This window comes from Dendrobates tinctorius, unplaced genomic scaffold (assembly GCF_039654945.1).
Source record: "Dendrobates tinctorius isolate UK_male_01 unplaced genomic scaffold, ASM3965494v1 ptg000362l, whole genome shotgun sequence".
Classification (NCBI taxonomy): domain Eukaryota; kingdom Metazoa; phylum Chordata; class Amphibia; order Anura; family Dendrobatidae; genus Dendrobates; species Dendrobates tinctorius.
In genome coordinates, this window is record NW_027362028.1 from 674,771 (window position 1) to 699,859 (window position 25,089).

General features: G+C 47.2%; 1 protein-coding gene and 1 long non-coding RNA gene across 2 annotated transcripts in view; one reads left to right on the plus strand and one right to left on the minus strand.

Moving 5' to 3' along the window:
• LOC141075553 (uncharacterized) overlaps positions 1 to 25,089 on the plus strand; it is a 161,670-nt gene that overhangs the window by 52,127 nt on the left and 84,454 nt on the right. The gene's annotated exons all lie outside the window — the stretch shown is intronic.
• The window catches only part of C9 (complement C9), a 77,575-nt gene that overhangs the window by 5,162 nt on the left and 47,324 nt on the right, over positions 1 to 25,089 (minus strand). Inside the window, exons 5-10 of the mRNA XM_073562647.1 lie at positions 22,914 to 23,052; positions 10,013 to 10,228; positions 8,036 to 8,276; positions 7,686 to 7,814; positions 4,839 to 5,017; positions 494 to 722 (exon numbers count right to left, since the gene is read on the minus strand). Of these exons, the coding sequence (XP_073418748.1) occupies positions 494 to 722; positions 4,839 to 5,017; positions 7,686 to 7,814; positions 8,036 to 8,276; positions 10,013 to 10,228; positions 22,914 to 23,052 (1,133 nt within the window). The remainder of the gene's footprint in view (positions 1 to 493; positions 723 to 4,838; positions 5,018 to 7,685; positions 7,815 to 8,035; positions 8,277 to 10,012; positions 10,229 to 22,913; positions 23,053 to 25,089) is intronic.

The window sequence follows — 25,089 nt, forward strand, 5'->3', positions numbered from 1 at the left end:
GGCATCACAACACATTAGGAGACCCCAATCAGAGGACTATAAAACATCCGGACTCCTTATCTATGAACTGGTCCAATATTTATGTTTATCCCTCTCCCATAATGATAGTTCTGCTTCACGTCACTTGTCTCATCTATTGCATTTTTTCTGTGCTGTATTGTGCATAAATATGTGACTTCAGATTTTGTATTAGTCTATGCCTGATGAAGAGACCTGAGTAGTCTCGAAAGCTTGCAATGTGTTACCATCTTTTCAGTTAGCCATTAAAAGGTATCAACCACTGAGGACTCTCAATCCTGAATATTTTTCCCTTTTTATACAACTTTACAGTCATTCACCTCCAAACTGACAACCGGGAAAGTTATTTTCGATAGTTCGCAATATTTTGCAAATGCAAAGAATTTTAAATCAGTATTTGTAAATAAATAAATACATTGATCATTAGAGGACACAGAGGTTTAATTTGGAGATGGATGTAAGTGGTGTGACTTACTTTTGGCTAGATTGTGTGCCGCAGTCTCGCAGGCTATGCCGTGATACCCCAGCGGGCACGTACACATACATTCCCCATCCAGCAGCACCAGCGTGCCGCCGTTCTTACACGGCTCACATTTACACACGTTATATTCATCCACGTAATCCTCAATGGCGCGCTCCAGGTTCTTCATCTTCTGGTAGGCGTCTCTTAGGTCAATAGGAATCAGGGTGTAAATGGGAGAGAGCTGCACCGGGGGCGAGAAAAGGAAATATACAAAGACGTGATCAGTGATAGCAAACCGTAATCTGAGCATCTAAACATGGCAGAAAATGCCGATACATAGGAGATAGATCAAAGATAGATCAATAGATCAGGTCAAAGTTCATGCTGATGAGCAAATATTGCTCAGATGGATTATGGTATGAGACACTATGGATTCTTTCAACTTCAGACAGGTGAGGGATATTGCGGTTCATTATTTTAGTTTTTTTAACAGGTGACAATGGCTTCAGGGGATTAGGTGTAAAGGTGAGTATAATGTGTTTTTTTATTTTATTCTTCATTTTACCCTCAATGTAGACAGTGGGGGCTGAATACAACTCTCAACATTGTCCCAAGCTGATCTCAGAGCGATCAGGGGATAATGATGAGAGCTGCCTCCAGCATCGGGCACTGGGGACCATGCGAACAGTACCACTGATTCCCAGGTGCCAGTACATCTCACACTGATGACACAGGGATGTCTTCCGTGTACGTGTTCTGGCCCGTGCTGCTGATAAAAAATGGACATGTCAGTGTGTTTTGCCTATGGACACACAGTCAGTGGAAACACTCTAACAAGTGTGGGTTTAAATGTCTCTGATATGTGTGAAAACTGTCACCACACGTATCGGACACACTGACATCTGAAGGGGGTCTAAAGCAGTTTTAAGTTTGATCCTACCCTAATCATACAATTGTAGGCTTTTAGCCCAGGAGAGGCATCATGTTAGGTTTAGGGTCCCAAAAAAGGGGTAAGCCTTGTCGCTGGCTATTGAGATCATATGAATTGATCAATTTGTGCGCTAAGTACCTTCATTATTTAACAAGTTGCAGTAATGCAGTTCCAATTTCATATATTCAATGTTTACATATTATAGTGTTTCAGAGTGCTGTTTTAATTTGTTAGATAGATATGAGATACTGAGGACTCTCAATCCTGAATATTTTAGATAGATATGGAGATAGATGTCAGATAAATAATACAAAACAGATAGAAAGATAGATAATAGATAGATAGATAGATACAGTTGTGGCCAAAAGTATTGACACCCCTGCAATTCTGTCAGATAATACTCAGTTTCTTCCTGAAAATGATTGCAAACACAAATTCTTTGGTATTATTATCTTCATTTAATTTGTCTTAAATGAAAAAACAGAAAAAGAATTGTCCTAAAGCCAAATTGGATATAATTCCACACCAAACATAAAAAACAGGGTGGACAAAAGTATTGGCACTGTTCGAAAAATCATGTGATGCTTCTCTAATTTGTGTAATTAACAGCACCTGTAACTTACCTGTGGCCCCTAACAGGTGTTGGCAATAACTAAATCACACTTGCAGCCAGTTGACATGGATTAAAGTTGACTCAACCTCTGTCCTGTGTCCTTGTGTGTACGACATTGAGCATGGAGAAAAGAAAGAAGACCAAAGAACTGTCTGAGGACTTGAGAAACCAAATTGTGAGGAAGCATGAGCAATCTCAAGGCTACAAATCCATCTCCAAAGACCTGAATGTTCCTGTATCTACCGTGCACAGTGTCATCAAGAAGTTTAAAGCCCATGGCACTGTGACTAACATCCCTAGATGTGGACGGAAAAGAAAAATTGACAAGAGATTTCAATGCAAGATTGTGCGGATGTTGGATAAAGAACCTCGACTAACATCCAAACAAGTTCAAGCTGCCCTGAAGTCCAAGGGTAAAACAGTGTCAACCCGTACTATCCGTCGGCGTCTGAATGAAAAGGGACCGTATGGTAGGAGACCCAGGAAGACCCCACTTCTTACCCCGAGACATAAAAAAGCCAGGCTGGAGTTTGCCAAAACTTACCTGAAAAAGGCTAAAATGTTTTGGAAGAATGTTCTCTGGTCAGATGAGATGAACGTAGAGCTTTTTGGGCAAAGGCATCAACATAGAGTTTACAGGAGAAAAAAAGAGGCATTCAAAGAAAAGAACACGGTCCCTACAGTCAAACATGGCGGAGGTTCCCTGATGTTTTGGGGTTGCTTTGCTGCCTCTGGCACTGGAATGCTTGACCGTGTACATGGCATTATGAAGTCTGAAGACTGCCAACAAATTTTGCAGCATAATGTAGGGCCCAGTGTGAGAAAGCTGGGTCTCCCTCAGAGGTCATGGGTCTTCCAGCAGGACAATGACCCAAACCACACTTCAAAAAGCACTAGAAAATGGTTTGAGAAAAAGCACTGGAGACTTCTAAGGTGGCCAGCAATGAGTCCAGACCTGAATCCCATAGAACACCTGTGGAGAGATCTAAAAATGGCAGTTTGGAGAAGGCACCCTTCAAATATCAGGGACCTGGATCAGTTTGACAAAGAAGAATGGTCTAAAATTCCAGCAGAGCATTGTAAGAAACTCATTGATGGTTACCGGAAGCGGTTGGTCGCAGTTATTTTGGCTAAAGGTTGTGCAACAAAGTATTAGGCTGAGGGTGCCAATACTTTTGTCTGGTCCATTTTTGGAGTTTTGTATGAAATGATCAATGTTTTGCTTTTTGCTTCATTCTCTTTTGTGTTTTTTCATTTAAGACAAATTAAATGAAGATAATAATACTAAAGAATTTGTGTTTGCAATCATTTTCAGGAAGAAACTGAGTATTATCTGACAGAATTGCAGGGGTGTCAATACTTTTGGCCACAACTATAGACAGTTATGGGGAGTGGGGGATGTGTGAGGATACAACAATGAGGGGAGAAAAGAGTGAGCAAGCACAGTACAGAGAGGGGACAGTGTGAGGGCACAGTATAGAGGGAACTGTACTGTTCTGGTGATGTATTCCTGTACTGATGGTGGTTCTGATTATGTATTCCTGCATTGATGATGGTTTTGGTGATGTTTTTCTGTACTGATGGTGGTTCTGGTGATGTATTCCTGTACGGGTGGTGGTTCTGGTGCTTTATTCCTGTACAGATGGTGGTTCTGATTATGTATTCCTGCATTGATGATGGTTCTGGTGATGTTTTTCTGTACTGATGGTGGATCTGGTGATATATTCTTGGACTGATTGGGGGCTGTAATGCTGCATTTTTGTACTGAGGGTGGTTCTTGTGATGTATTCCTGTTGTAATATTGATTCTTATTCTGTACACAAGCAACAATCCATAACTAGTAAGATTACTTGATACATGGCTCTGTTAATAAAGTGTTGTGCCGTTTGACAAGTTAAGGGTTACTACATTTGTATTTATGTTAAGATCATCAAAGGGTTCCTCCAGGTTTGTGATGAAAGTTTGCAGTCGCTCTCTGAGACTACAGGCTTCTGAATCCTTACAGAGCATGCACTGCACGCTGTCAGTATTCTGTGGTGCAATTTGCATACATGGTGATGACTAGACATGCGCTGCCTCACTCAATTCACTTGTATTCAGCGAGACCGGACGCGTCTAGTTGGAATGTGGCCGGAAGTATGCAAATCGCATGCTTGAGGTTACATGACCTCCTGCTTTCACTGCCAGCACCAGAGAATACTGACAGAGTGCAATGAGTGCCATGTGAGTGAGTATTCAGAAGTCTGGAGAAGCCCTTTCGCCAATCCTAACAGTGTGTAATATACTCACTGCCAGGATTCAGCTCTGCTTGCCGGTTCCAGCAGTCATCACATGACCGGTCACATGCCTACGAGCTTCTCTTCCTGCTTCTCTCATTGAAGCAGGGGCTGTAGGTTTTCAGCGGTCATTGAGAGTATTATGGAGAGCAGCCCGTCGGAACTTGGGCCAATCACATATAAGTGGTCATATGAGGCCTACTCAAACCGCTTCAGGGTGTGGGGCGCCAAACCAAATTCTTGCACCAGATGATGGAAAAACCTAGATTCTTCTCGGCCTTTATATTTTGGGCCCGGTGTAGCTGCACAGGTTGCACCAATGCATGTCCACCATTGGGACATGCATCCGACCTGGGACCTTGTACCAGCTTCCCAAATATTTGGGAATGTCCTGTAGTATCCGAAACGACATGAAGCTCACAGAATTACACTGGGGACAGGGCCACTCATCTCTGGGGCCCCATAACGGCTGTGTGCCTGCCTCCATTAGAGCTGCTTCACTCCACCAATGTTCCGTCTCACCATCTGTTCCTTTACCTTCCGCTTTATTACGGCCGGAGCGTCTATTAAAGAGTGCGCCCATTTCACAAAGAGGTCAACGTCAATGTTGGTTTCTCTCCGGGAAAGTTTCTCTTGTATAACCGTTGCAAAATCTATCGTTCCTCCCTCCACAAACGAGACGACGTGCTCAATCACCGAGTCACTTTTTGTGTTTCCTGTAGTATAAAATCAGAGATATTGGGGGGATAATATATCCAAGAATTTTTTTAAAAAATTTTTGTGTTCAGGTATTATTCCTTTATTTGACATATTTTTTTCTAGCGTGAGCCAAATATTGTATTCTTTCACGCTCTTTGTCATCTATTTTGTTCCAAAACCGACATTTCAGTTTTTGTGGCCGTCGGTGGGCGAGGTTGGATTAGTCAGATGTTATTAGGCAAATTTATGACATTACTTTTTAAACAGTCATAAAATTTTGCAAAATGATACAGCTAAAAAATATTCCTAAACTACCACCAGACTCATGTCTGAAAATCTTCATTCTGTTATATGATGAAAAATGTAAACTGAACCCGTCACTTTTTGTAAATATGTAATTTTTTTAACCTGGTGTAAACGCCGCTGTTCTCCTGAATCCGGCAATGTTTTTCTTTTGTTCCTGCTCCTCTCCGTTCCTGAGATATGACCCATTCTTCACTTCACATAATTCTGGTCTTGTTATCCAAGTGGGTGTGATCATCAACGTTCCTCCAGGGCTGTCTTTATTATGGACATGCCCAGTTGGCTAACAAGACTAGATATATGAACAGGGAACATGAAACCATAGCTCAGGACAGGAGAGGCGCAGGAAAAAAAGAAAAACATCGCTGGATTCAGGAGAACAGCGGGATTTATGCCAAATTTTAAAAAATATTTATGGCAAGAGATAATATACAATGGCAAAAAAACTGACTGGCACTACCAAGCTAATGTGAACAGGTGTATACTAGGAGCAGCTGACTGAGCATTCCGCCCTTCAGCATGTAGTGGATTTTAATTGCAACAGGGTCCTACCTACTAATAAAATCAGACTTTGAAGAGAGGTATTCACATCTAACCAGGAATTCAGACTTCAGTCTTAGAGAGGTATTCACATTAGATACGGTAGGACCCATCAGTTTTGAGACCGCCTTGTCGTTGGTTGCTGGGCAGGTATGAATTGGCCAAATTATGTGCAAAGCGTCTCATTTTTTCCTAGTATCCAGAAGCAGTATTGCTATTCATATTTCATATACTATATTTCACAGTGATATGCTTTAGCAGTATAGAGTGCAGCTTTTATTTATTTGTGGCAAGAGATAGGCCCTCTTTAATAATAACCCCTTCATGACTGAGCTTTTTCCCTTACTTCCTTCGAGAGCTATATAACTATTTTATTTTTCCTCTGAAATTGCAGTACGAGGGCTTGTGTTTTGTGGGACGAATGGCAGTTTTGAATATCGCCATTCATTTTCCTATATAACATACTGAATAACGGGGGGGGGGGGGATGCAAGTGCTGTGAAATAGTGAAAAACAAATATTACTTTGCTATTGTTTTTTTAGGTTTGGTCTTCATGATGTCCTTCATACAGTAAAAATGACCTGAAAATAGGATTTCACAGATTAGTATGATTAAGTTCATAACAAACTCCTATATATGAAACAGGGGGTGCATTTAAGTAGTAAAAAAAAAAACTTTTTTGCATTTTTTTTTTTTTTTTTAAATTTGGCTTGTTGCCATTTTCTGAGACCCATAACTTAGATTCTTCCATCGATGGAGCTGTACGATGGCATCATTTTCTACGAGATGAGCCATTTTAGGGTACATATAAGATTGTGATCGGTTTCTTTGCTATTTACTATTCAGATAAATTATTTTTTATACTTAGATATATGGGATTTTTATGTACACAAACTGTTTATCTTTTATTTTATTAGTAATGCAAGGGAAAAAAAGGAGGGAGAGTCAAATTAGATTTTTTTTATCATTTATTTTTTTTTTAGTTTTCTTTAGAGACTTACTGCTTTTCTATATACTGCAATGCTACATTTTTATACAGTTTTCATTCTTATTTTGCTTTACCCCATATTCTAGAAGGCGTATGTTTACAATATTTATTATACTTTATTTATTTTTACCTTTTTTATTGTTGTGATGGTCTTTTGGTCATTTTTTGGTTTTTTTTTGAGTTTTGGGTTATTCATCTATTTTTTTTCTGCGACATCTCTCGATATCGCCTATTTTTCAACTTAACGAAAGTTACCGTAATTGCTCCTCGTTTTCTATCTGGAGGTCCGTTCACCACCGTATGGTTTGTCTTCTGCTCCACTTACCTCAGTCCATGTCCAATTCATCATTGCATTTTTTTTTTTAATCCCTTTTTTCTTTTTATGGTATTTGCTCAAAATTCTTCAAAACAGTCCATGCAGGTTTATGAATTTTGTGCAAAATCAAAAACACTTTTTATTTCTTGTCTTTGACTCATTTTTGTGCCTTTTAAAGCCAAAAGTTTCACGATCCGTCGCACGCAACTCCTGAAATTTGCACCAAAAATTTTAGGGTGTACAATAAATAGCTCAAGGGATTGGGCAATGTAATATATAGTTCTGCAAAAGTTTTGCAACTTTTTAGAAAGTCGCAAATAATTTGGCTGCAAACCTCTGGATTATAAATGTTACAGCCACAAGGGCAAACAAAGAATAAGAATAAAAAAAAAATAGACTTAAAAATAGGCGCAAACTAAAAGAAGAATTTGCCGGCAAAACAAAAAAGAAAAATCGAGCCTTAAAACAGGAAAAAACATACAAAAAATGGGCACAAATGCGTCTGACTAGCGTGTAGGATAATTGGATGGACACTTACCTGCGGTATTGGAAATAAGCTTTTCACAATCGGTTGGTTTGACATCAGCCGCAACATTAATCCCTTTAGCCTCCACCTTTATACCAGCATTGAATCCGAGACAAGTCTCTACAGTGCGGTCGGTGATCTCTGCAATGACAGGTCAGTACAGCTCAGTTCATATGTCATGGTTTTTTTTTTTTACATTTTTTCTTAAAATCAAGAAGTCTTTTGGTGTGGCTATACAATGCTTCCACCACATTGTCCCCTTCTTCACTATCTGGCGGAATGTAAGCGTGATGAAAGTTGAAGTATTGGGACTGCCGGAGTCACAAGTGAAGGACCCAGCCGAGCATTTCCATTTACTGTACCTTTAGTTTCCATAGACTGGGAATCCAATACATAAACCAAATCGTATTTCCCACCAACGACCCCGGAGGTGGCGTAATGCGTCCCGTACATCTCTAGAAAAGCAAAATATTCTGTCTTTTGGTAGAACGGAGGGAGGTTGTTTAGGTCGTCAATGAAAACCATCGATACCATGGCGCCTCTAGTTCTCATTTGGAAAGTTCCGAGCTGCACCTCTCCGGACACTCTTAGATACTGTTTTTTCTAAGAGAAAAGTAGAAAATATTTAATTTCCCGCTCTATACATTCATGGCCAAAAGTGCTGGCAACCTTGAAATATTTCCAGAAAATGAAGTATTTCTCCCAGAAAATGATTGTAATTAAACATGTTTATTTCCTTCATGTGTATAGGAACAACCCTGAAAAACAGGGAAAAAAAGGAAATTGGACATAATTTCACACAGAACCCCAAAAATTGGCAGGACAAAATTGGTGACACCTTACCAAAATTGTGGTTAAACAATGTGATGCTCGTTCACATTCACCAGTGGCTAGTAACAGGTGTGGGGCGATATGAAAATCACACCTGAAACCAGATAAAAAGGGGTGATGTTGACTCAATCTGTGAATTGTGTATATTTGTATGCCACACCAAGTATGGAGAACAGAAAAAGAAGAGAACTGTCTGAGGACTTAACTACCAAAATTGTAGAAAAATATCAACAATTTTAAGGTTACAAGTCTATCTCCAGAGATCTTGATGTTTCTTTGTCCACGGTGTGCAACATAATCAAGAAGTTTACAACATGTTTCTGTAGCTAATCTCCCTGGACGTGGACGACAGAGAAAAATTTATGAAAGGTTGCAATGCAGGATAATCCGGATGGTGGATAAGCAGCCTCAATTAAGTTCCAAAGAAATTCAAGCTGTCCTACAGGCTCAGGGTGCATGAGTGTCAGCGTGAACTATTAGTCAATATTTGAATGAAATTAAATGCTATGGAAGGAGACCCAGGAGCACCCCAAATGTACATAAGTAAGCCGAAATCCTCCTGGGAAAGCATCTTGTGGACAGATAGAGCTTTTTGGTAAAGCACATCATACTACTGTTCACCGAAAATGGAATGAGGCCTACAATGAAAAGAACACAATACCTACAGTCAAATATGGTGAAGGTGCAAAGATATTTTGAAGTTATTTTGCTGCCTATGGCACTGAGTGCCTTGACTGTGTGTAAGGCATCATGAAATCTGAAGATTACCAGAGGATTTTGGGTAGCAATGTACCACCCAGTGTCAGAAAGCTGTGTTTGCATCAAAAGTCATGGGTCTTCCAGCAGGACAATGACCCCAAACATACTTCAAGAATCCCCCCAAAAATAGATGGAAACAAAGCGCTGGAGAGTTCTGAAGTGGCAGCAATGAGTCCGGATCTAAATCGCATTAATCACCTGTGGAGAGATCTTCAAATTGCTGTTGGTAGAAGGTGCGTGACAATCTGAATCTTTGTGAGCAAAATAAACTGTTTGCCAGAGGTCTTAGGAGCTCTCTGATTAAAATGGTGGTCTACAATGAAAGGGCAAAAGATAAACAAAGATATCGCCCATGGTTAGCTGGCAAAAAATGACCCATGTTGATGAATATCAGGACATATACGGCATTGTTCAACCTCTCTACCAAGTTGGCCTTCTAAAGGCCATGGGACAATATGCTCTTTTGGAGGGTACCTTGGTGTTTTTCGAAACCTATATTGGTGGACATCACCTATCTGTTGACTTACAATACTAGAAAGGGCCTTTGAATAACCCATGAGGCCTCCAACAACTTAACCACTATCGTTCCTTCTACACCTCAGGTACACTTTTCATACATGATTGACTACCGCTAGTTCCAAAAGTGTCAGGACATCATGATTTCATGGCCATATGAACCTCGGGGTACAACACATATGACTCATCTAGTCGTCTGCCATTTTCAAAAAGTTAATGCTTTGTGTTATTACCGTTTTCTGGGAGTATTCTTTCAAGGTTTGAATACTTTCATTTTTGGAATGTTTTAGTCCTGCAGTCGCACCGATTGTGGTGCCATTCAAATCAGCAGGGCTTGTTTTAAATGATAGTGAGACATCCAACGTTTGGGTGTGTTCTTTTAGGAGCTTAGTCACCAGAGTCACAGAATCATCAAAGGTTTCGGTTGTAAACGATTTATCGGCTTTGGTCTGGATAATAAAAAAAAAAAAAAGAATTAAAAATAAAGAAAATAATTGTTGTTAATTTTAGTCAAAGCTATTCTTTTGTCCCACTTTTCAGTTCACATGTTATTCTCTTATAGGTATGCGGACTGCTGGAGTCTCCAAATTGCCATGACATCATTGATTTTGAGAGTCAGAATTGAATTGGATCTAGCCAGGCCCATTTTTATCTCCAGATTATGACACAATGACATGACACCCAAATGTGAAAAACATACCAGGTTCCCACGCCACCATGTGTCATTTCTTATGTCGCAGAGGAGAATTTGAAACTAGGATTTTGGTGCAGTTGCTGCTTGTGTACCTCTTATACCTACCTGGCATGACAGCCTGAACCTACACCTTTGACTTGTAGAGAGATGGAGGCGATGCCATGTCAGGATGAACTCAACGTCGACATGGAAGTTGATATTGTGATTTTGAAAATGATAAAGGTGAGTGGTTTGGGGTCAAGAGGACTGTGGTGTGGTGTAAAGTGAACATGTGATTGGTCTTTGTAGAGCATTATACCCGAGGCTTTCCCATCAGGACAGTGTCCATGAACTAGAGGCCAAAGATGACTAGTTCAGGAGAGGTGGTGGGCTGAACAGTCTTACGTGGGGCCTTATCAGACACTGTACATTGGGTCATCTAACACTCTTTGAAAAGGCCATTGGGCAAGGGTTATGAGTGAGTCATGCTTGGAGATTGTGAGAAGTTGAGCTGATCTTTAGTTTTGCTTGGAATTGAGGGGCTGGTATGATTTAGCCTGCGAGGGGGGATCTACTGTAGGAGTGATAGGTCAGTATGAACCGAGTACGTTGTCAGCCTGAAAATGGGTCAGTTTTAGGGATCAGCTTGGACCATGAGTGATGTCAGCCCGAGAAGGTGCTAAGATTGGTTGAGTGGTGCTTGACTAATATCCAGAGGAGGCTATGGTTCTTCAGGTGCTATCTGGGACATCAATCTGGAAAAGAGAGTTATGTGCATGTTGTAGTGGACAGTTGGTGGCCTTAGTTGACAACAGTCGGAATTTTCTAGGACTGTTCTGTAATCATTTACTGTAGTTAGATACAACAGTTATGTGTTTTTGGGGTGATTATTTTTCTGGACTGTATATTCTCCAAAGAAAACTGATTCAAAAACTCTTGGAAAACTCTATCAAGTAATTTCAATGGGAAATTCACTTTGCTGTTCAAATGCAGTGTTTTTTTTAATTGATTGAAACTGCCCTGACTAAAGTCACCAATGACCTACTAACCAACAAATCCAAACGACATTACTCTACCTCCTCACTGACGTGTCCTCTGCCTTCTACACTGCTCTTTCCTCCTCCTGGACCTGTCCACTGTCTTCAACATAGTGGACCATTCCCTCTTACTACAGACCATCTCATCTCTTGGCATCACAGACTTGGCCCTATTGTGGATCTCATCATACCTATCGGACCGGATATTAAGTATCTCCTACTCACAACCACTTCTTCATCTTACCACCTATTTGTAGATGTCCCCCAAGGTTCAGTTCTACCCCTGCTCTTCTCCTTACACAGCTTCAGCCTGGTGTCATGATCTCAGTGCGGGTTTGACTCGCACACGTGGGGTTAATGTCTGGAACCAGTGCTGATGACTGGCATTTCTGGGGTTAAAGGTTGTGATCCCAGTGCAGGCTTACCTGCACACCTGGGACCTATTATGGTGGCCTCTCTTTGGTTCTGGGAGAGGCTTCTTAAGCCTCAGGACGCTCCCATCCCTGTCAGTTATACTTTCGCCCTTGGCATTGTGTGGTGACCCCTGAGTGTGTTTGTGCTGTATTCTGGTTGCTTGATTCTCTGTGTACGACTCGGTCTGTTCTCTGGATATTGCTTTGGATTCTGCTTGGTACCTTCTATGTTTGTTTGGTTTTGACTTCTGCTTGGCCCTGACTATCCATTCTGTCTCATCCCTGGTACTTTACTGATATCTCTGTGTATGACCTCCGTTTTGCCTGACTTTGAGTATTTCTGTATAGTGTCCTGCCATCTCTGAAAGCAGGATGCTAAGCCCCGCCCCCTTGCAGTCACATGACCGTAAGTCCTGTGACTGCTTGCTAAACTTCAGAGCCCACAGGTCCTGTGTATCTGTACTTTCCGGCTGTACCTGACCCCGGGCCCCCTACAGTGCGGGTGAGTCCCTGCTCAGCGGAGGCTGCACACTGGCGCTGACAAGATCCTGACGCCTGGGACATCTCATGTAGTCTTATGGCTTGCAGTATCACCTCTATGCTGATAACAGACAGATCTACCTCTCTGGTCCAAATATCACCTCTCTACTAACCAGTATTCCACAATATATGCAGCTATTTCATCCTTCTTCACCACTAGATTTCTAAAATCTAACATGGACAAAACAGAATTCATCATCTTTCCACCATCTCACTCAATCTCCTCAACAGACCTATCTTTCAAAGTCACTGGCAGCACACTCTCCCCAGTCCCGCAAGCTCGCTGGGTAACCCTGGACTCTGATCTCTCCTTCAAATCACATATCCCAGCCTTTCCATTTCCTGATGACTACAACTCAAAAATATTTCCCGGATCTGCACATTCAAAAATCTGCAAAAAGACTAGTGCTTGCCCTTATCTCCCACCTTGACTACAGTATGCAACCACCTGCTCTGCGGCCTCCCCTCTAACACTTTTGCACCCCTCCAATCTATCCTAAACTCTGCTACCCAACTAATCCACCTGTCCCCCCACTATTCCCTTGCCTCTCCCCTCCGTCATTCCCTACACTGGCTCCCCATTACCCAAAGACTCCAGTTCAAAGCCTAACCATGGCATACAAAGCCATCCACAACCTGAGTCCTCCATACATCTGTGACCTCGTCTCCCGGTACTTACCTGCACACAACCTCCGATCCTCACAAGATCTCCTTCTCTACTCCCCTCTTATCTCCTCTTCCCACAATCGCATACAAAATTTCTCGCGTGTGTGGTTCTAGCAGGTACGCAGGACGCAGTGACGAGGTGCGAGACGGTTTAGTGCTTTTAGTAATAACATTTATAGGCCTAGAGGTAACTGTCCTCAGTCGTAGCCTGACCAACCAAAGGGGTAACAAGAGTTGCCCTCGCAGGGGCTCAATACAAGCAAACACGAACAGAGTAGAACATGACTACGTCCGGCGAAATCCGTTCACTATAGGGCCGCGGTATGGCCGACTACGGGTCCTTAACTATATAATCAACTTAGCCGTCCTGACGTCCCTCAGTGTTCTGGACGGTGGTTCTTCGGCGTAGCAGCCGCTGGGCCCAGCAGCTGAAGAGTTGACGTAGTCTTCGAGCGTTCCGACGCTCCGGTGACACCGGGGCACCACAGACCCCGGAGGAGTCCTTGGACAGATGGGCCGCAGCCCCCGGACTGGGGCAAGCGGCAGCGATGCAGGGTGGCGATAGATACGCCACCTGTGCAGCTAACAGCTGCGATGTGGAATCCGCAGCGAGCAACTGCCCAGCCCTTGCCGCGGACTGGAGCGGGACAGTGGTGGCCGCAGACGGCACTGGACTTGCCGTGGCCACGGGTGAGAGCAGGGCGGCTGCGGGAGGCGGGAGACAGGCCACAGCCGCGGGCTGGAGCAAGGCGCCAACAGCCGCGGGTTGAAGCAGGGCAGCGGCTTTCGGACGGTCGTCTGGGCGCCGTCCCTCTGATGTCCTAGGTGAACGTCTCCTGGCTCTGGTAAGTTGCTTTGGCTCTCAGTCGCTCCCACGGTCTCCTGCTGCGTCTGTCCCAGTCTGCTGACTCACTGTGACTAGCGTTCCCCAACCCTTTTATACTGGCTCCTCCCCCAGCCCATCTGTTTATCTCAACGGTCCGTCCCTGAACTCTGTCCCCCGGGAACAGTTTCCCCCGGAACCTAGGTGACGGTCCCCTTGGTTCAGGCCCGGACACTCGCCGGGGGCCCTTCTTCCCACACGTGCATCCCCCCTACTCTGGAACTCTCTACCAGAACATATCAGACTCTCACCTAGCATGGAAACCTTCAAAAGGAACCTGAAGACCTACCTCTTCCAACAAGCCAATAACCTGCAGTAACCACCGATCCACCAAACTGCTGCACGACCAGCTTTACCCTCGCCTACTGTATCCTCACCCATCCCTTGTAGACTGTGAGCCCTCGTGGACAGGGTCCTCTCTCCTGCTGGACCAGTTTTAGAAACAATCTATGCAAATGTGGGTATGTCCTGGACTGGAAAGGGGTGAGGTTTCCATAAGCAATATCCAAATGTGGACAGTCTGATAGATTTTAAGTGTTTTGGGACTTGAAGAGTCATATATTACCAATGGAGAAGTTGGCACATAAGCCTCAGACCTGTGGTCTGGTCTATTCACTCTTGTGGTGTAGTAGATGGAATAGAAGTGTGGTAGGATGGTTTGGCTGTGGAAGGGCTCCAAGTAATAGATCCAAAATAGTAACTACACTTCTATTCATGGGCTTAAAGTTGAGAGCAGCCTTTAAATAGTGTCAATTTCCAAAAAGCAGTATGAAAGAAACAATATCCAGAGTTCTTTGAGAATTAACACAGGTCTGAGGGTCGTCTGGCGCTAATAGTAAACTCAGGGAAGGGTTGAAAGGGAGTAATAATCACTGATTTGTGAGACTGTTCAGGTTGTGTTCTGAAACAGTGAAACAGTAGAGCCACCTAGAGTGATTGCAACCACCAAGCTCTTCTGCTTTATGTGAGCTCTGTAATCATCTAATTAGATATAACACTAAGATAATTGGTTGAACTGAGGGAGAGAAAAAGAGAGAAGTTCGTCGAGCGGGAGTTATCATTATCTTCTATAACTGGTAGGGTTAAAGCGCTGCGGAATATGTTGGTGCTATATAAATAAAGATTATTATTTTTAGGGTGATAGACAGAAAAGAGGGAGAAGATGTAGGGGGGCCGCACTGTGGAGAGGACAGGTAGGTGATAGACAGAAATGAGGGAGGAGATGTAGGGGGGCCGCAATGTGAAGAGGATGGGTAGGGTGATAGACAGAGATGAGGGAGGAGAGGTAGGGGGGCCGCACTGTGGAGAGGATGGGTAGGGTGATAGACAGAAATGAGGGAGGAGAGTTAGGGGGGCCGCACTGTGGAGAGGACAGCTAGGTGATAGACAGAAATGAGGGAGGAGATGTAGGGGGGCCACACTGTGGAGAGGATGGGTAGGGTGATAAACAGAGATGAGGGAGGAGATGTAGGGGGGCAGCACTGTGGAGAGGACGGGTAGGGTGATAGACAGAGATGAGGGAGGAGATGTAGGGGGGCCGCACTGTGGAGAGGATGGGTGGGGTGATAAACAGAGATGAGGGAGGAGAGGTAGGGGGGCCGCACTGTGGAGAGGACAGCTAGGTGATAGACAGAAATGAGCGAGGAGATGTAGGGGGGCCGCACTGTGGAGAGGATGGGTAGGGTGATAGACAGAGATGAGGGAGGAGATGTAGTGGGGCCGCACTGTGGAGAGGATGGGTAGGGTGATAAACAGAAATGAGGGAGGAGATGTAGGGGGGCCACACTGTGGAGAGGATGGGTAGGGTGATAAACAGAGATGAGGGAGGAGATGTAGGGGGGCAGCACTGTGGAGAGGACGGGTAGGGTGATAAACAGAGATGAGGGAGGAGATGTAGGGGGGCCGCAATGTGAAGAGGATGGGTAGGGTGATAGACAGAGATGAGGGAGGAGAGGTAGGGGGGCCGCACTGTGGAGAGGATGGGTAGGGTGATAGACAGAAATGAGGGAGGAGAGTTAGGGGGGCCGCACTGTGGAGAGGACAGCTAGGTGATAGACAGAAATGAGGGAGGAGATGTAGGGGGGCCACACTGTGGAGAGGATGGGTAGGGTGATAAACAGAGATGAGGGAGGAGATGTAGGGGGGCAGCACTGTGGAGAGGACGGGTAGGGTGATAGACAGAGATGAGGGAGGAGATGTAGGGGGGCCGCACTGTGGAGAGGATGGGTAGGGTGATAGACAGAGATGAGGGAGGAGATGTAGTGGGGCCGCACTGTGGAGAGGATGGGTAGGGTGATAAACAGAGATGAGGGAGGAGATGTAGGGGGGCCGCACTGTGGAGAGGATGGGTAGGGTGATAAACAGAGATGAGGGAGGAGATGTGGGGGGGCCGCACTGTGGAGAGGACGGGTAGGGTGATAGACAGAGATGAGGGAGGAGATGTAGGGGGGCCGCACTGTGGAGAGGATGAGTAGGGTGATAAACAGAGATGAGGGAGGAGATGTAGGGGGGCCGCACTGTGGAGAGGACGGGTAGGGTGATAGACAGAGATGAGGGAGGAGATGTAGGGGGGCTGCACTGTGGAGAGGATGGGTAGGGTGATAAACAGAGATGAGGGAGGAGATGTAGGGGGGCCGCACTGTGGAGAGGACAGGTAGGTGATAGACAGAAATGAGGGAGGAGATGTAGGGGGGCCGCACTGTGGAGAGGATGGGTAGGGTGATAAACAGAGATGAGGGAGGAGATGTAGGGGGGCCGCACTGTGGAGAGGACAGCTAGGTGATAGACAGAAATGAGGGAGGAGATGTAGGGGGGCCGCACTGTGGAGAGGACAGCTAGGTGATAGACAGAAATGAGGGAGGAGATGTAGGGGGGCCGCACTGTGGAGAGGACAGCTAGGTGATAGACAGAGATGAGGGAGGAGATGTAGGGGGGCCACACTGTGGAGAGGATGAGTAGGGTGATAAACAGAGATGAGGGAGGAGGTGTAGGGGAGCCGCACTGTGGAGAGGATGAGTAGGGTGATAGACAGAGATGAGGGAGGAGATGTAGGGGGGCCGCACTGTGGAGAGGATGAGTAGGGTGATAGACAGAGATGAGGGAGGAGATGTAGGGGGGGTCGCACTGTGGAGAGGATGAGTAGGGTGATAGACAGAGATGAGGAGGAGATGTAGGGGGGCCGCACTGTGGAGAGGATGAGTAGGGTGATAGACAGAGATAAGGGAGGAGATGTAGGGGGGCTGCACTGTGGAGAGGACGGGTAGGGTGATCGACAGAGATGAGGAGGAGATGTAGGGGGGCCGCACTGTGGAGAGGACGGGTAGGGTGATCGACAGAGATGAGGAGGAGATGTATGGGGGCCGCACTGTGGAGAGGATGAGTAGGGTGATAGACAGAGATGAGGGAGGAGATGTAGGGGGGCCGCACTGTGGAGAGGACAGCTAGGTGATAGACAGAAATGAGGGAGGAGATGTAGGGGGGCCACACTGTGGAGAGGATGGGTAGGGTGATAGACAGAGATGATGGAGGAGATGTAGGGGGGCCGCACTGTGGAGAGGATGAGTAGGGTGATAGACAGAGATGAGGGAGGAGATGTAGGGGGGCTGCACTGTGGAGAGGACGGGTAGGGTGATAGACAGAGATGAGGAGGAGATGTAGGGGGGCTGCACTGTGGAGAGGACGGGTAGGGTGATCGACAGAGATGAGGGAGGAGATGTAGGGGGGCCGCACTGTGGAGAGGATGAGTAGGGTGATAGACAGAGATGAGGAGGAGATGTAGGGGGGCCGCACTGTGGAGAGGATGGGTAGGGTGATAGACAGAGATGAGGGAGGAGATGTAGGGGGGGCCGCACTGTGGAGAGGATGAGTAGGGTGATAGACAGAGATGATGGAGGAGATGTAGGGGGGCCGCACTGTGGAGAGGATGAGTAGGGTGATAGACAGAGATGAGGGAGGAGATGTAGGGGGGCTGCACTGTGGAGAGGACGGGTAGGGTGATCGACAGAGATGAGGGAGGAGATGTAGGGGGGCCGCACTGTGGAGAGGATGAGTAGGGTGATAGACAGAGATGAGGAGGAGATGTAGGGGGGCCGCACTGTGGAGAGGATGGGTAGGGTGATAGACAGAGATGATGGAGGAGATGTAGGGGGGCCGCACTGTGGAGAGGATGGGTAGGGTGATAGACAGAGATGATGGAGGAGATGTAGGGGGGCCGCACTGTGGAGAGGATGGGTAGGGTGATAAACAGAGATGAGGGAGGAGATGTAGGGGGGCCGCACTGTGGAGAGGACAGCTAGGTGATAGACAGAAATGAGGGAGGAGATGTAGGGGGGCCACACTGTGGAGAGGATGGGTAGGGTGATAAACAGAGATGAGGGAGGAGATGTAGGGGGGCTGCACTGTGGAGAGGATGGGTAGGGTGATAGACAGAGATGAGGGAGGAGAGGTAGGGGGGCCGCACTGTGGAGAGGACAGCTAGGTGATAGACAGAAATGAGCGAGGAGATGTAGGGGGGCCGCACTGTGGAGAGGACAGGTAGGTGATAGACAGAAATGAGGGAGGAGATGTAGGGGGGCCACACTGTGGAGAGGATGGGTAGGGTGATAAACAGAGATGAGGGAGGAGATGTAGGGGGGCAGCACTGTGGAGAGGACGGGTAGGGTGATAGACAGAGATGAGGGAGGAGATGTAGGGGGGCCGCACTGTGGAGAGGATGGGTAGGGTGATAAACAGAGATGAGGGAGGAGATGTAGGGGGGCCGCACTGTGGAGAGGATGGGTAGGGTGATAAACAGAGATGAGGGAGGAGATGTGGGGGGGCCGCACTGTGGAGAGGACGGGTAGGGTGATAGACAGAGATGAGGGAGGAGATGTAGGGGGGCCGCACTGTGGAGAGGATGGGTAGGGTGATAAACAGAGATGAGGGAGGAGATGTAGGGGGGCCGCACTGTGGAGAGGACGGGTAGGGTGATAGACAGAGATGAGGGAGGAGATGTAGGGGGGCTGCACTGTGGAGAGGATGGGTAGGGTGATAAACAGAGATGAGGGAGGAGATGTAGGGGGGCCGCACTGTGGAGAGGATGGGTAGGGTGATAAACAGAGATGAGGGAGGAGATGTAGGGGGGCCGCACTGTGGAGAGGACGGGTAGGGTGATAGACAGAGATGAGGGAGGAGATGTAGGGGGGCTGCACTGTGGAGAGGATGGGTAGGGTGATAAACAGAGATGAGGGAGGAGATGTAGGGGGGCCGCACTGTGGAGAGGACAGGTAGGTGATAGACAGAAATGAGGGAGGAGATGTAGGGGGGCCGCACTGTGGAGAGGATGGGTAGGGTGATAAACAGAGATGAGGGAGGAGATGTAGGGGGGCCGCACTGTGGAGAGGACAGCTAGGTGATAGACAGAAATGAGGAAGGAGATGTAGGGGGGCCGCACTGTGGAGAGGACAGCTAGGTGATAGACAGAGATGAGGGAGGAGATGTAGGGGGGCCACACTGTGGAGAGGATGAGTAGGGTGATAAACAGAGATGAGGGAGGAGATGTAGGGGAGCCGCACTGTGGAGAGGATGAGTAGGGTGATAGACAGAGATGAGGGAGGAGATGTAGGGGGGTCGCACTGTGGAGAGGATGAGTAGGGTGATAGACAGAGATGAGGAGGAGATGTAGGGGGGCCGCACTGTGGAGAGGATGAGTAGGGTGATAGACAGAGATGAGGGAGGAGATGTAGGGGGGCTGCACTGTGGAGAGGACGGGTAGGGTGATCGACAGAGATGAGGAGGAGATGTAGGGGGGCCGCACTGTGGAGAGGACGGGTAGGGTGATCGACAGAGATGAGGAGGAGATGTATGGGGGCCGCACTGTGGAGAGGATGAGTAGGGTGATCGACAGAGATGAGGAGGAGATGTAGGGGGGCCGCACTGTGGAGAGGACAGCTAGGTGATAGACAGAGATGAGGAGGAGATGTAGGGGGGCAGCACTGTGGAGAGGATGGGTAGGGTGATAGACAGAGATGAGGGAGGAGATGTAGGGGGGGCCGCACTGTGGAGAGGATGAGTAAGGTGATAGACAGAGATGATGGAGGAGATGTAGGGGGGCCGCACTGTGGAGAGGATGAGTAGGGTGATAGACAGAGATGAGGGAGGAGATGTAGGGGGGCTGCACTGTGGAGAGGACGGGTAGGGTGATCGACAGAGATGAGGGAGGAGATGTAGGGGGGCCGCACTGTGGAGAGGATGAGTAGGGTGATAGACAGAGATGAGGAGGAGATGTAGGGGGGCCGCACTGTGGAGAGGATGAGTAGGGTGATAGACAGAGATGATGGAGGAGATGTAGGGGGGCCGCACTGTGGAGAGGATGAGTAGGGTGATAGACAGAGATGAGGGAGGAGATGTAGGGGGGCTGCACTGTGGAGAGGACGGGTAGGGTGATCGACAGAGATGAGGGAGGAGATGTAGGGGGGCCGCACTGTGGAGAGGATGAGTAGGGTGATAGACAGAGATGAGGAGGAGATGTAGGGGGGCCGCACTGTGGAGAGGATGGGTAGGGTGATAGACAGAGATGATGGAGGAGATGTAGGGGGGCCGCACTGTGGAGAGGACGAGTAGGGTGATAGACAGAGATGAGGGAGGAGATGTAGGGGGGCTGCACTGTGGAGAGGACGGGTAGGGTGATCGACAGAGATGAGGAGGAGATGTAGGGGGGCCGCACTGTGGAGAGGATGGGTAGGGTGATAGAGATGAGGGAGGAGATGTAGGGGGGCCACACTGTGGAGAGGATGAGTAGGGTGATAGACAGAGATGAGGGAGGAGATGTAGGGGGGCCGCACTGTGGAGAGGACGGGTAGGGTGATAGACAGAGATGAGGAGGAGATGTAGGGGGGCTGCACTGTGGAGAGGATGGGTAGGGTGATAGACAGAGATGAGGGAGGAGATGTAGGGGGGCCGCACTGTGGAGAGGATGAGTAGAGTGATAGACAGAAATGAGGGAGGAGATGTAGGGGGGCTGCACTGTGGAGAGGATGGGTAGGGTGATAGACAGAGATGAGGGAGGAGATGTAGGGGGGCCGCACTGTGGAGAGAATGAGTAGAGTGATAGACAGAAATGAGGGAGGAGATGTAGGGGGGCCGCACTGTGGAGAGGATGGGTAGGGTGATAGACAGAAATGAGGGAGGAGATGTAGGGGGGCTGCACTGTGGAGAGCTTTGTGGGGAAGGACACGCAGTTTGAATTGGATCCTATAATGTATGGGCCGCCAGTGCAATGACTGGCACAGAGCGGAGGCGTCTGAGTGCAGATTTGTCAACCTGGCTGCTGCATTAAGTATGGACTGGAGAGGGGAAAGTCGAGTGAGGGTTGAGGCCAGTTAATAAAGGTTTACAGTTGTCTAGGCGAGAGGATCAGGGCAACAGTGAGGGTTTTTGTTGTCTCCATGGTGAGAAAAGGACAGATTCTAGAAATGTTCTTCAGGTGCAAGTGACACGAGTGGGCAAGAGATTGTATATATGAGGTGAAGGAAAGATTGGTGTTCGATATAACACCCAGACAGGGCGTTATTGTGGGGCCACCCACAGAGAGGGAGATGTCAGATTTAGGGGAGGTCAGTAGACGATGGGAGCAGAAGAAGTTCAGTTTTGGAAAGGTTGAGTTTCAGATAGAGAGCGGACATGATGTTGGAGACTGCGGACAGACAGGCACTGGCGTTCTGTAGTACAGCGGCGGTAAGGTCAGGGGATGATGTGTATAGTTGTGTCATCAGCATAAAGATGGTACTGAAAGTCAATTCTGCTGATGGTCTGTCCAATTGGGGCCTTGTAGAGAGAAAAGAGAAGAGAGAATTAAGTGGATAATTATGTAGTAGTGTGGCGCCCCCAGGAGTATGGTCGCCACAGTAGCATTGCCTTCCTCCAGGGAGGGTGATGTCAGGCTTGGACGCAATGAAGGGTCTCTCTAACAGTTAATCATTTTCATGCAACACAGTTCCCACTCCAGGCCAACAGAGGGAGTTCTGAACCAGGATTGGGGGAGGAGTACTCTCTGAGGGCCAGGAAGGGAAATGAGGAGTTAGTGTGAGGAGGGCAAAGAGTGTAGATGTGTGGAGAGAAGCTGGAGGTTGAGCTGAGGAAAGAGAGCTCCCTCCCAGTGATAGCGCATGATCTGGAGCCTGGTCTCCACGGTTGTATGGATACTGAAGGTCCTGCAACAGAAACCAGAGGAATAGGAAGCTGTAAATGCTCTATTCCCAACTAAGACTCAGAGGCACAACAGCGACGGGTGAACCAAGAGAGATAGAGGGCTACAGCTGTCTGCCATACGAGGTAGTTCTAAGAGAAGATAAGAAGGAGGAACTTCAGTGTAACACTGTACTGGATGTACCTCAAGTCAGCGCTAGGAAGGAGACTACACAACCCATCTGATAGAGAGATTCCTGAGTTGCTTCCAGGCTAGCCTGCTCCTGTGCCATCTGTAACCAGGACCCTGGACTGCGTTTGCCAAGTAAAGGTAAAGAAACTGCACCCTGTTGTGTCCTTGCCTCCTTCCTGTAACATCCTCAGCACTGCTACATCTCTGTGCCAAACACTGCACCCTCTTCCTAAACATTCCGCTACACTGCCCTGGGACCTGAACAGCCCTACCTGTGGAGAGTTATAACATCATTGCTACACTACACCAACTGTCCCAGAGGATCTGTCTGCAGCGTCGGCTTAACACCTCCCTTACCAAACACCACAGGTGGCGTCACGAATCACTTATAAACTTTATTCCCAACTCAACCCCTTTTACATGGGTGCCCAGGGCCACGGACCGGGTCACTGCTGCTGTGACAATCCCCTCTGAGAGACCGGCCCGGTGCCGAGTACCCCACAGCCCTGGGTGTGAGGGCGTCCCAGTAGCAAATAAAGTTCCAAGAGAACATCACAGTGTACTACCTGATAGACAAGAGCGGCCACATTCCACGGCTTGCGGTAATAGGTCTTCGTGTTACCATCACGAACTCGGTCACAGATTCCGTTATAATATTCATTGTCAAAGGGGTTTCTCTTTGTTTCCATTCCCAGGAAGTTAAAACTAAAATAAAGTGAACAAAAATATGTAAAATTCATAGCAACAAACTAAATCATAGAGGTAAGGTACTCAGTGATAGGATTCAGCTATTACACTCCCTGCCAAATTATTAAGTGTCCCAGAGTACCCCCTTTATCTTCACCACCGTCTAATGATAATAAGATGATTCTGCTCATTCTGTCCCAGTCTACACAGCAAAGCTGATAAGTGAGCTATAGAAAAAAGGTAGTGTTAGCGCTAGCGGCCAGTATGAAAAATAGGGATTTTTGTGTACTCACCGTAAAATCCTTTTCTCCAAGCCACTCATTGGGGGACACAGACCATGGGTGTTACGCTGCTGCCACTAGGAGGCTGACACTAAGTTGATACAAAAAAGTTAGCTCCTCGTCTGCAGTATACACCCTTATGCTGGCTCCAAGAGAACCAGTTCAATGCAAAAGCAGTAGGAGATTATTAACATCATATCAGAGTACAACACATCAAACTCAAGAAAACAATAATAAGCCAAAAGGCTAACAGGGTGGGTGCTGTGTCCCCCAATGAGTGGCTCGGAGAAAAGAATTTTATTGTGAGTACACAAAAATCACTATTTCTCCTTTGCCTCATTGGGGGTCACAGAGAATGGGACATCCCAAAGCAGTCCATGGGTGGGGAACAACATAACAGATCTAACCCCATGTACCAACTGACTAAAGATTATGTCCCTGAATTGACTAAACCCTTCCTGACCCTTAGGAAGCTTGAATAGGGCGTCAGACTTACGGAAGGGCTCCATCCTTGAGATGTACCTTCTGAGAGCCCTCACTACATCCAGGGTGTGAAGAGCACCTTCCACCCGATGTACTAGTGCAGGACAAAAAGAGGGAAGGACAATGTCGTTAAGGTGGAAAGACAAATCCGGAAAAGAGCTCGACAGGACAGAGCGGCTATCTCCAAAACTTGCCTGATAGATGTCACAGCGACAAGAAATGTGACTTACCAAGACAGAACTGTCAGCGAGACATCCGGCAACAGTTCGAAACACATCTCCTGAAGAACACCCAGGACCAAGTTAAGGTCCCAGGCCTCTATTGGCATTCTATAGGGGGGTGATAGTGGAGAATCCCTGAATGAAATTCCTCACAGTTTGGAAGTTTTATTCCACTTGCGCTGGAATAAAAGGTATAAGACCGAGATCTGCCCGAGATATGGCCTTTGAGAGAGCTGAGCACCCAACCTGATTGCAGACCAGTCTAGAGAATTCGAAAAAGGAGGGAACAGAGAAGATAGGAGTAAGACACCCACAGTCCCTGCACCATGCGCAAAAAGGTTTTCAGGTGCGGTGAATAGATGTGAACTGATGCAGGTTTCCGAGCGCTAATCATGGTGGAAAAACCTGATGAGAGAAACCAGCTTGAGTTAGAACCCAGGCTTCAACGGGCAAGCCGCTAAACACAAGACCCCTGAGTTCTGGTGGCAAATCAGACCTTGGCAGAGCGGATCAGGACAATCCGGCAGTCGCCAGGGGACATTGGCGACGATCCGCACTAACTCTGCATACCACGCCCGGCATCGCCAATCTGGGGCGACTAAGATTACTGGAACCCCTTCCACTTTGATCTTCCTGAAGACCCTTGGAAGGAAAGGAAGTGAGGGAAACACGCTTGGAAGACAAAACTGATGCCACGGAGTAACCAGTGCCTCCACCCCGATGGCCTTTGGATCCCGAGACCGAGCTATAGAGTTGGGTACTGTGGCGTTTAATCTTGAAGCCATCAGATGCACAACTGGAGACCTGAAGATGAAGTTCCCACTATCCCGAGGCGAGATCTTGACGGCTGAGAAAATCTGCCGCTAAGCTTCCCATGCCTGGGATGTGCATTGCTGATGTGCACTGCTGAAAATACCAAGTGGTTCCTCTCTGCCCATCGGAGAATGTGGGTTACCTCGTGCATGGCCGCCCTGCTACGGGTACCCCTATGATTGATGTATGCGACAGCCGTGGCTTTGTCCGATTGAATTCGGATGGAGTGACCCACCAGGAGATAATGGAAAGTACTG